This window comes from Pristis pectinata, chromosome 9, assembly GCF_009764475.1.
Source record: "Pristis pectinata isolate sPriPec2 chromosome 9, sPriPec2.1.pri, whole genome shotgun sequence".
NCBI classification, from domain to species: Eukaryota; Metazoa; Chordata; class Chondrichthyes; order Rhinopristiformes; family Pristidae; genus Pristis; species Pristis pectinata.
Genome location: NC_067413.1, coordinates 79,662,061 through 79,675,036, shown reverse-complemented (window position 1 = coordinate 79,675,036; position 12,976 = coordinate 79,662,061). Strand labels below are relative to the sequence as shown.

General features: G+C 37.8%; 1 protein-coding gene across 4 annotated transcripts in view; it reads right to left on the bottom strand.

The window, feature by feature from the left end:
- prex2 (phosphatidylinositol-3,4,5-trisphosphate-dependent Rac exchange factor 2) overlaps positions 1 to 12,976 on the bottom strand; it is a 323,008-nt gene that overhangs the window by 194,615 nt on the left and 115,417 nt on the right. For all 4 annotated transcript variants that reach the window (XM_052023230.1, XM_052023227.1, XM_052023229.1 and 1 more), the window contains exons 7-9: positions 12,097 to 12,230; positions 8,381 to 8,493; positions 1,149 to 1,298 (exon numbers count right to left, since the gene is read on the bottom strand). In XM_052023230.1, coding sequence (XP_051879190.1) covers positions 1,149 to 1,298; positions 8,381 to 8,493; positions 12,097 to 12,230 — 397 coding nt within the window. The remainder of the gene's footprint in view (positions 1 to 1,148; positions 1,299 to 8,380; positions 8,494 to 12,096; positions 12,231 to 12,976) is intronic.

Sequence of the window (12,976 nt, the reverse complement as noted above, 5' to 3'; positions counted from 1 at the left end):
CTGTCTAACGTTGTTTTTGACTTTTGAAATAATTAAGAAGGGTTCTTTTTTAAAATACCATTGAGATCACTCAAAGTCATAATGACTGATGACAATGAGTAACTGAATCAAGTTAAATCTCAACCACACTAGCCAAATACCATGGCTACAGGAGCAGATCAGATGTTGGGTAACCTGCAATAAGAGACTCACCAGGAGACAGCAAAGGCGTTTCTACCATTTACTGAGCACAAGCCAGGAGTACGATGAAACACCCTCCATTTATCTAGATGAGAGCAACACCAACTCTCAGGATGCTCAACACAATCCGGGACAAAGTAACCCACTTGTTCGACACACCATTAACCATACTAAAGTTTCACACCTTCCACCACCAGCACCTTGTGGTTGCATTGTATACCATATACAAAATGCATGCCAATCACTCACACAGGATCAGACAGCAATCCCCAAACCACAACTTCCACCACCAAAAAGGACTAAGACCTTCAAGGTCCCCTCCAAGTTACACACCATCCTAACTTGGAAATATATCACTGATCTAAATCCTGGAACTCCCTGCTCAACAGAACTGTGGGAGTTCCTTCATTAGAAGCACTGCAGCAGTTCAAAAAGGTAGCTCATCACCAACATCACCAGGACAATCAAGGATGGGCAATAAAAGTTGGTTTTGACAGCAATGACCAGATCCCGAATTACAAACGTGCCCTCTGTAAGTAGCCTTAGCTTCAGAAGCATGCAGGAAAGCAGGGATTATTACTGTCCAGCAGACCGTGAGCTGACTAAGAGAGGACTGCCATTTGTAGCCACACTCACTTGCTTCTGTCTTAAATGCCTCATCTCAGAAATGGCTAGGCAGAAAACTCCTAAATCACTGGCAGAGAGAATGTGGAGCAATAGCAGGCATGTGATTGACAGCGGAGGATGCCAGAATGTGCCCCAGGTCCATGGTCAAGTGTGTAGCTGGGAGTAAGGGGCCAGAGCACAGCTGGGAGCAGAGCACAGAGAGGGAGGCAGGTATAAGGGTTGGAGGGAGGGGAGTTCAGGATGGATGGGAGGTCAGAGAGCAGCAGTGCAAAGAAACTCAGAAGAGAAGAGATTCTTTAATTTCATTAATGTTTAACGAATTGTAAAGTTATACAGCTTACTCTTTCTTCGTTCTCGTTCCTTTAGAAAGGCCTCCAGCCATTCCTGTTTGTCTTCCGATGACTTTGCCATGCAGACAAACCATTTATTTTTGGCAGTGTTATGTATTTTCCAACCATTGATCACCGTATGACCACTGCTATGATAATCCGCTAGAGAAAAGAACATAATTATACACATTGTTTTATATTCTAAACTCTAACAAAAGGAATATGTTTAAAATATCACATACCGCAAGTTCTGAAAAACTATGATCTGATTTTTTCTACTTCTTTGATCATCCACAATATATGGCATAAATTAGTGTAAAGTGACAAGAGATGTTGAATTACTCAGTTAACCAATACTGAAAATACTTAGTTTCAGAATGTAATTGCAAGGTCTTCATTCAGTTGTGAGAAACGCATAGCTGAATAAATGCAACACAAAGAACAACAACATCAAACCTCAACAAGTCATTAGTAGCAGAGGTTATCTCGCCCTCATCAATCCAAGAACATTACACTGTTCAACATTAATTGGAAAAAAAAGACAAACTGCATCAGTAATGTAGCCATTTTCTCATCAGCTGGGTTCACTGGTTCATATTCCAGGAAGCGGACCAAGGGATCATATCAAATAATTTATGACACTACATAATGTTTCTTAAATAACACTGACATCAAATATTTTTCTTTCCTTCAGTCTAGCGCACTACTTTGCAAACATGGAAAAATTCCAACCACTTGAAAGAGGGATACTTTATCCACTGAAAACTGGTGGGATGCAGTCAGCAGAAATGTAAAAAATAAATCTCAAGTTCATTTCCAAATTTCCCACTTCTAAACAAAGCCGGACAAGGCAGAGATAGCAAACCTACTCCCAGGAAATGGTTTGGGCTATTAGAATATCAGATTAAAGCTGATAGAAATACAAATAACTTCCCTTGCATGTTTTTTTTTCCAGAACACCTAAAAATGTATTGAGGATAGCTTCAGGGAAATGTTGAGAGGCCTTGCAGCTCTGCCTTTGGGCAATCTCTCCCATACCCCCACCTGCTTCCCTGCCATCAGATTGGTAACACACCCACTCCACCCACCCACAGACAAGGAATCAGAACAGCAGTAGACTGATCACCCCAGGATCAGAACCCACCTTACAATGGGATCAACTCCCTCAGTATCCAAATATCCACCACCTAATAGGGTTAAGAATTGGATCCCCTCCTCCTTGTTCCAACCAGAAGTTGCCAGGCCTTACAAGTGGCTAAGGACTGTTCCAGAATGCTCTCTGCCCAACTGGAAACCAAGCCTGTCAATCAGGCTTAATTCCAGGCAGGGCTCTTAAATAAAAGTTAAAACTTACAATAGCTGGGAAAAACCTAAGGTTTCCCATCAGGAGCTCCGTCCCACCACTCAAAAACTTTGTACCTATCCAGATTTCAAACTTTTCCTGATATTGTATACGTTCAGTTAAAGAAGTATTTTCAATAGAGCAACCCTCGGTAAGTTTTTGGTTTTAGCAATCTTCTCCATTCTGTATATGAATAAAATCGTACACTGCAGCCATAATGCACCGGAGGTGGAAGATATGAACGTTTCAGGTAGTGGATCAAATGTTGCCTAAGTAGGATGCTTTGTCCCATATGGTACTGTGCTTGGTGAGTAACGTACGAGTTGTCCCAGGCAAGTGGAGAGTATTCTATTACACGCCCACTGTGTCGTTTAGATGGTAGATATAGTCTGAGGAGTCAGTATATTAATACCTCAGACTCCATAAAGCAAACAAGGAAGCAAGGTCCCCTTTAATTATCACTGAAATTGGTGTCAACTTGCTGGTTAACCTTTGCTTTGGTGTAAGCACCCAATGCCATTCACTGTTCACAAGTATACAGATGAATTTTGTGCAAGTGAAGTCAAGGCAGGTGTTGATGTCACTGCTTCAATGAGCATGCAAATCACACACTTGCTTTTGATTTGATTGTGATTGGTGCGCAAAAGTATGGCATTACATAGAAGAATTTCTAGCTCCTTATTTATCTCCTTTCTTGTAATATTTTGATTTATGGAGCTGAATAGCTTCAACTGTTAATAAATCATGAAAGAATTGTTGCCTTGGTCACTTTGTGTAACAAGATTGTAACTTATTTTTAAATGTTGCTGGATATTTTTCTGGACCAAGCATTTCTTGTAAACAAAGCTGTTCTTTCCACCAGTTCAAAGCATCTACAAATTAAGACTTCCATTCATAGTTACATGACTAATCAAATATCCTCAAGAGCAAAGCAGAAAATATCCAGCTGCATGACTGTCTTAGAAGTATTTTCCTTCTAAACATCCAAACAACTGCAAATTTGGACCTGTGAAAGACTTGAAAAGTACAGAAATTGCTGGGCAAATCTCATGAAAATGGTGCAGTGGGCCAACTACTTTCCAATGCAAGTCTTGGTGGGTGAGGCTCTGTCCCAGAGCTTACACTTGTAAAATATGCTTTATTTATAATTTTAATATGTTTACGTTCATGGTGAATAAAATAACACAGATAATCAAAATATGTATAGTTCAGATGCTATGGAAAATTACTGCAATAATTTTGTAAACTGCTGTTTTTTTTAAATTTCTTCCGCATGTCTCTTTACTCTTATGACAACTCTGTTTTCTGCACATGGAAGGAACGAATGTACTAATTGTGGTTTAAAAGGCTTCCCTGGGTCCCTTGTAGTCAATGAAGAACCTACCTGAATGTGGCTATCACACAAATCATCTGTAAAATGGCCTTAGTTTTCCTGCCTAGCTATTATGTTTACAGATTAATTCTAAAATCTGGCAAACGAGCCAAACATTTTGGTTTTCTCTCCTTCCCACATCCTTGTGGAGAATGCTAATCAAAGAAAAATTGTCCTGTGGGTAGAAGCTCACAATTTCCTTGAACACTGTTTTCTAAATCCCACCCAATCATGGACTTTTTCCATGATTCAATGTTTGCATTGCATTAGTCATAATGTTCAAAGCACCAAGTTGGTGAAGGCAGCAATTGCAGTCAGTTATACTTCTGTGGCAGGAGGTTCTGAATGAAAATAAGCGAGTTCAGAAATTAATTGAAAAACATTAGAATATGTAAATGAATGTATGTGAACAAATAGATAACCCATTTAATTCCCACGATAAAAGTGATGTTTTTTTTATCTCAACCAAATAAAAAGTTTCTAGACATGTGGTATGATGTTAGCTGTTGAACAAAATCTGAAATTACTTAAATTTGATTTTTCAATGCTGCAAGAAGATACTTTTTGGATGTTCATTTTTCATGCTACTTCATTTTTGTTGGAAAATATTTTACAATGCAAACTTCAGCGAAGGTCCATTCAATTGGAATACAAAATGGTGTACACATTGAGTGTTTCCTTTGCATCAGTGTTTATAACAGCAGACTGAACATTTAAAAGAACTTAAAAGTTGATTCAGATTCTCACCAAAATAACCAAAAACAAAATAACTGCACTGAAGAAAATAATGGCACTAAAGAATGATCAAGGCCCAAAATAAGGGTTTCATAGGAGATGGGTCAAACATTGTGTTTGTTTTTATTGCAAGTTTCTCTTGGATTCAGAACTGCTTCTTTAGATTGGAAAATAAAATTGCTTATTCTATTACTTAAAGAAAGACAAGAGAGGGAACCCAGGGGTCTATAAGCCAATTAACCTAGCATTTATAATAAAAACAGGGATAACTGCAAATACTCAGAAGGTCAAGCAACATCTAGGGAGAGGGAAGGAAAGATAACATTTAGATTACAGGCAGTCCCCAGGTTAGGAACTCCTGACATATGGACATCCCCTACATGTGAACAAACTCCCATAATACTATTAAATTCAGAAGTCCTAAGTATGTACATATGTTCATTTATGAACAGCAGAACTATTTTCCTCTCTCCCTCCACTTTTAGTAATTGTTCTTTCTTATCAGCCTTATGTGCTTTGATGCCATTCATTACAATACTGTGGAGATATGATTACCATGTTCAGTGATTTTTGTGTATTTTCCAACTTATGGATAAAATTGACTTATGGATGTCTGTAAAAATGGAATCCATTCATTATCCAGGGATGGCCTGGAATGAGTTTTCATTGGAATTGGGAAAAGTAAAAAATGAAACAAGTTTCAAGATACAGAGCAAGGAGAAAAGTTGGATAGAACACAAGATCAGTGATAGGTTAGAGACCTGAAGAGACTGAATGACACAGTGTTGCCTGCTGAAAAAGGATGGTAAAGGTTTGTCTGGAGAAGAAACAGGAAAAGAGAAATGAAATCTGAACCAGAAGAGAGGCAAAAATAACTGAATGCCTTTGCTTTTGATCTCTCCATCCCACTCCCTTTCTCTGCAACTTGAAATAACTGCTTCATTTCTAACTTTCTCCACAAATGCTGCCTGACCAGTCGATTACTTCCAGCATTTTCTATTTTTAGTAGGGAAGAAGCTGTTCCTAAGTCTGGACATCAAGTTCTAGTACATCTCCTGATGTTCCTTTTCCATTTTGAACAGCCAAGAGCAAGAGATTCCCATGACTTGATGAGAATGTTACATTTTTCAACGAAGCTTTAGAAATATCCTTAAAATGTTTCCTCTGCCCTCCCAAAAATCTTTTACCACAACGGAGCTTGAAGTAGAGTGCTAATATCAGGCATTGGATGATGTCACCCTCTTCACCAGACCCTTGATGTTAGAAATATTGGCTTGGAAGGGGATACTGAAAGTGTTTTATTTATCATTTATTTGAGAAAGCACTGGTGTTATCTTCTCAGTTCTGTGAAGTGCCTGCCACGTGGTTGGTGTTTTCAAAGCATAGAGAAGGATGGAGCAGAGGGATCATTATGGTCTAGAAGGCCATGAGCTTAGCTCTGGTTTGAATCTTAATCTTCAAACATTCTTTTCCTCAGATGACCAAAGGCTGTGCTGGCACAATAAAGGAATAGGTGAACTTCATCATCGACATCTGCTTTCCTTGAGAGGTGGCTTCCCAGGTATGAGAAGTGATCCATGGGAAACAGGAGGAAGCTAATGAACATGTCACTCTGACTGTCTGTGATGAATCAGGCCATCTTGTGTGCCCTTTTGTGATGTCAGGCAAAAAAAATCAAATTGAATTGGTAAGCATTTAAAGCATCAATTAAAGCATCATGGCAGGAGCTTGGTGACAAAAGGCAAGTCACCAACATAAATCCCGAGCATCAAGATGCTTGACATGAGCAATTTATAATTAGTTTACAGGTGAAAATGAGCATACTTTTCATTGGAAATTAGATAGAATAAAGTGCAGTCAAAATAGCCCAACATAAACAGGAACGTAGGTACCTTGAGTCCAAGAGAAATTTAAATAGGGTTAAGTCTAACCAAAAGGATTAAACCAACTCCATTAATTCTGCTGAACTTTTTGCAGATCTCAGTCAGTATCTGCAGTGAACATTCTCTCTAGTCAATACTTGACAGGAATTATAATTTCTATGATGGTGTTGAAAATTCACTCTTCAATGTTAACTTATGTTAACTTTGTATGGACTAATAAAATGCACTGCCATTAACTTGTGGAGAAGATTGGCTGAATCAGTCATCTATAAAATCTTACATACTGTCCAATGAGAAATAAGAATATGTGTCAAGTGAGTTCCATACAATGCATTTGATTAATGTAATGCCACAGTTCAACAGCTGGAGATGTGCAGTTTGTGAAGAGTGGGTGGGAGTTTTGCAACAGTGCAGAGTAAATGTGGATACAATGAATCATGTAACTCCCTCAGGTAGAATTCCTGATTATTGCAAACAGAAAATGCTGGAAAAACTCTGCATGTCAGGTCACATCTGTGGGAGTCGGGAAGGAAACAAAAGAACATAGAATGATACCTCACAGGAACAGCCCCTTCAGCTCATGATGTTTGTGCTAACCATGATGCCAATTTAAACTAATCCATCTGCCTGCAAATGGTCGATATCATCGATTCCCTGCATCTCATGTGCCTGCCTAGACGCCTCTTAAACATTGCTATTGTATCCGCTTCCACCTCCTTCCCTGGCAGTGCATTCCAGGCACTCCAGCAGGGCAGGGGAGAGGGGAATGTCTCTAATAGGGTAAAGCTGGGGTAACCATGGGGATAAACTGTAAATAAGGTCATGTGGTCAACGTAGGAGTTGTGAAGTCAAGAGCAGGAGGATACCTCCCATCCCGCACCCTCCCTGGAGCTTAATAAGCTTCTTTTGTCCCCTTCCCAGTTCAACCTGAAACATCAGCTGTTTCTCTTCCTACATTTGCAGCCTGACCTGCTGAGTATTTCTAGCATTTTCTGTTTGTACTTTAGATTTCAAGTGTTACAGGGATTTTTTTTATTATTTATTTTCACCTCCTGATTCATACAGATGGTTAGTCAGTGAATGTCAGGGTGTTATGGATTAAACAGTGCCTGGGAAGTGGAGCTGTAGGTAAAATATGGAATTTGAAGGTGCATTTACTGCCCTTAACTGCCGAGCGAGTTCACTAATCTTTCAGGACTTCTGTATCCAGACCCTCGGTGCTCGACTCCTGGCACTGAACTGCTTAGCTTTTTCTTACTCCCTCCACATGTCTGAAAGGCTTATTGTGATTATGGGATTTGCTCCTAATTTACAGTAGTGGAGGCTGGCTATAACTCATGAAACTGTTCCACTGCTGGTGTCCATATGAGGAATAGCACACTTAACCCTAAATGGATGCTACAATCATTGTAATGAGTAGCCTGTATTAAGTTGATGGGCTATCTAGATTACATTGAATGGAGAAGTTTATCACACATGATCTCCATGCCTGTTTATAGGGCTAAGTGAATTTAGCCTCCCTCAGCTATCTGAATGTCAGCAATTGCCTGCCATGATTTCCGTCAAGTCCTGTCCTATGTTTGCCTGAATGCATTCTCCAAAGCTGAATGTTGCATTTTAAGCTTCTTAACCTTCTAATAATCAAAACAGCATCCACAATTGTGTTGCAGATTATTGATACTTAAGATGTTCAACTCAGCTGAATACTCAAAGGCATGTCCATTGTCAGATCCACAGTTGATCTTTAATTTTTGACTATTTGAAGTTAATATTTAACTGTCAAAATAAAATTTAGTTGCATTGATATTACCACCAATATAATATCTATATTTGGTGACATTTTGAATCCATCACATAGATAAAATAAATAAAATCCTTAAACATCTGTTCAAGCAATGTGAAAAATAAATACCTGTTCCATCATCAACATTTTCCACTTCCATGACCTCTGTATTTATTCTGCCACGAAAAAGATACCGATGTCCATCAGGTACTTTCTTTGGGTGTGAGGTATTCTTTAAGCGTCTGCAAGTTTAATCACAGCATCTTTTATTCAATGGGTCACAAATCTAGGTTACCTCCTTTACAGAGTTCATTCCAATCATGTTATAAATTGAGTTTTATGGAGCCTTGATTTAGTCCTGAATTATCAAGAGCATGTCGTATAATGTATTTACTATAAGAATTCCTTGAGCAACAGGAATAGTATTTAAATGATATGTTTTTGGTGATTATGATGTTATAAACATGAGATGGATATAACATATAATGCTTACAGAGTTCAAAAATAAACAAATAACAAAAATCTGCATTAAAAAGCAGAAAATGCTGGAATACTCATCAGGTCTGACAGAGAAACAAAGTTAATGTTTCAGGTTGATGAAATTCCATCAATTCCAATAAAACATTAGTTCTGTTTCTCTTTCCACAGATGCTGCCTGATCTGCTGACTACTTCCAGAATTTTCTGTTTTTAATTTCTTGTGTACAGCCTTGTTTTACTAATGGGACTCAGTCTAAATCTAGTCTTGTGAATAGGAGTAAAGTCAATTTTTTTGATTGTTATTTCAGATCTTGAATGAATTTGATTTATTCAAGTACATCCTAATTCTGTGTCATCAGAATATGCAACAAAATTTCTCATTCTTCAACAATTATAATGCAATGCCATTTGGACACTGAATGGTTAATATGAGAAAGGGAAATCAGCCACTGGGATAATTATATTTTCCTGAGGTTGAATTATTGAAAGATTTGGAAGAGCACTTCACACCCACCACCTGCCCTGCTCCAGTAGACACAGAGTCAAACACATAATATGTAGGAAAGCAGCAAGTGTTTTCTTCTCTAATTTTCCCATGCAATTTCACAGTGGTTAAAAGAGGATCAACAATGTAACTGGACCTTGACAAAATTACTTTTAATGCTTGTAGTGTAACTAATACCTTCCTGCAGTAATAATGAAGGATCATAGTTTCCCCAGATTTGAATAACATGCTGAGAAAGTAGGGAAGGAAATGGAGGGAGGATGGAGAAGATAAATGATAACAATGACATGAACAGGATCATCTGCCATTGGAACTCTGCCTGGTTAAAACTGCAGGCCGATAACTTGTAAAATATGTTATGTGCCCAACATTTAAAATGGCCCGCAAAACCCCACGTGGGACAAATTAAAATCAGAACTCCTATGTCAGATGATCAACGTTGCACCGAGTCATGTGGAACTTCAAATATTTCAGTTGTTTCATAATTCTCATGGAGCATTTTTGCCACTTGCATCTTTGCAAGGAGACTAGAAGACAACAACAAGATTGTGCATGCATCTAATTTCTCGTCATGATCTGAATGCATAACAAACCAATTTTATCACTGTGAACTAAATTGACATTTTGAGATAAATGCAAAGTGAAAAGATTTGTTTACTTGTCAGCCTATTTTCAAATTGGTTATAATGGTGCAGTGGTTAAGACTGGCATCCAGAGTTTTGGACCATTGATGCAGAGGCATGAGTTTGAATTCCACCAATGGCAACTGGCGTATCTAAATTCAAGTAAACAAACAAAATATGGATTTTTTTTTAAAGTTAGCCTCAGTAATGGGAACCATGAACATACTGGATTGTGGAAGACTCTTAAATGCCTGCTCAGTTCAGAACAATTAGGGATGATCAATAAATGTTAGCATTGCCAGCAATATCTACACCCCAATAACAAATACTAAAAAATCCTTTTCACTCTGACTCCTATTTTTGAATACTGTTTGCTCAATAAGAAAGTTTTAAAAATCAAAATGATCAGAGAACAGGAAGTATAAAATTAAGCCTATCCATCTTGGATCTTTTGAACTTCAAACAAACGTATGGCATATGCAATGAATTACCAACTGCTCTTATGAAATTACCAACTGCTCTTATGAAATTGCCAGCTGTTCTTCTGCAATTACCAGACCAGATTGAGATACTTGATGCGATTCAAAGTTGCTGCAAAGAATATTGAAAAACACCAGCAGGTGGATGGAATAATAAAAAGGTAATAAAATGAAAAAGACAGCTTTATTATTGTCCTTAGATACACGTTTATAAATGAATGGAAATGTTGGGCTAAATTTTAACTAACCTACAGGTTGGGACACCAGAGGGCATGTAGCACATGGGAAACATGGAAATTAGTGCAAAACATCTGACAAGTTCATTTTTAATCCAACCATTGCCTTAAAATATTATATCTAGGTTCCTTGAACAAATAGGTTGCCATCCCATGCACACACAAGTCAAGCAAGTATATTCTATTGTGACTTATTCTATTGTGACAATATTCATTCTACTGTGGAATATTGAATGAAGTGGCAGCTGATAATTATAGCTATATAACTGTATCTATAAACACTTAGAAAAAACTTGCATTTATTTAGCCCCTTTCATAACCTCAAGGCATTGTAAACACCTCACATCGAATAAAAAAAATCTTTCTTAAATCTACTCCTTCATAAAGCAGGGAAAGACAGCAACCAAGTTATGCCAGCAAAGTCCCACAGCAACTATGCAATGTCTAGATAATCTGTTTTTAGGCAGTAGTTGAGGAATAAATATTTGCCAAGACACCAGTGAAGATTTCCCTACAGTTCTTCAGTCATATTGAAGAATCTTTTCAAACCACCTGAGAAGATAGACAAGGCCTTGATTTAAGCCTTGATCAATAGTTGGCAATTCTGACTGTGCTGTTCTCCCTCAGCAGTTCAACATTTTCTGCTTGTATGCTACAAAGCCACAACTTTCTGACAGAGGCAAACTGACCAACATGAATGATGATGAAGAACAAGGAATTAGAAAAGCATAAAAACCACAATGGGAAACAGACAAGTAATTTCCTTAGAATACAATTTCCTGACAGGTCTTCCCCAGGTTATGGCAGGGTTATGTTCCCATGAACTGTTCATAACCCAGACAGTTCGCAAGTCAGAAATGTGGTTGCAGACCGAGTTACCAAATGGCAAAGGATGCCTGCAGCCTTGCAGCAGCCAGCAAATCCATCCCACCAGTCTCCCAAATGCTCATTCGTATGTATGGGCTGTACATAAGTCGACCATTCATAACTGTATTGGCTTGAGTTTTAACATTTGAAATCAAGATTAAAATGACTGGAGCATTTTGAAATAATAAATTCATCATTGTAATTATCTGGCAATAAAGCCTTCATAATTAACATTTGATAGCCCATGTTTCAGCAAGTTAGTACAGTTAAACTCTTATGTGAGACAATGAGAACAGCTTGATATTTTTATTTTCCTTATACATTAGATATGATACCATATAGTTTCAACCTGTGGTGCAAGATGAATAATACCACACACTAAATGTATAACTGATGCATCTGTACAAATTAAAGAAATACACTGCTCCAACCCTCCCCACCAGCACCTTCATACACTCCCATTTACTTCTCTTTAAACTTAACTTCAGACAACCTTTGGCCAGGTACTCAATGACTTAGAAACATTCCCTCTGGTTACTCAAATAAGGATTTGCAAATCTTACAAGTACAGCCACTCTTAAATTATGTACCCCATATGGAGTATTGTTCACTTCAAAGCATTTCCAGATCATAAACAGTGAAATAAAAACACCCACCTATGCTTCTTTTTACAATATACCAGCAAGTTATCAAAGAGGAAGAAAACTCGTTCCTGAATATTCCCAGCTGAAATTTTCAGCAAAGTCCCTTGCATCAGCATTTCAGTGCATGAATCTGTTATGTTGGATCCCTAAAAAGACACAAAGCAAAATAAAATTGATTCTTGACAGTTCAAAATGTCAAATAATAATTGTACCTCAATGGTGCTTAAATTTTTTAAAAATCTCCATGATTTGCTAAATTATTTGTGCAGAAATTCCCTTGTTACTCTGCCATGATAGTTGAAAAGCCACAGAAATCTAGCAATAACATCTGTACTGTTTTGCTAAGGTTGCAGATGAACAGTCTGAGAACATCAGAGGTCAGTTCCAAAATTGCCAATTAACAACTTACCACGCCAGTTAAAACACATGTAAATAGCATAAAATTGGAATTTAATGGGCACACAATATATTTGCAATTCCATTTTCTTTATCTCAGTCAAAATTCAACTCTGACCCATTAATCTATTTTAGCTATCAAAAATCATATCTTTAACCAACAGCTGCTGAAGAGATAATAAAACATTTTCTTTCGTCTCATGCAGTTTCTTCAAAATGCCATGAACATTGAATTATAATTATTTAATTTATGGTTATTAGAATACCAAGGACCACATTACACCGTAAATGTCTCTTTTACTAACTGTTGAACTCTTGTGGGGCAGAAGCTCATCCTGGGTCACTCATTCTAAATATGCATACACTGGAGCAGCTGAACAATGCATTTCCCAGCTGCAGACTGTAGAGCCAGCAACCACGAATGAATAGTATCTCAACATCGAAAACATCCTTTATTCGAAATGTGAAAAACTACAGTTGCTGGAAATAAAAAAAG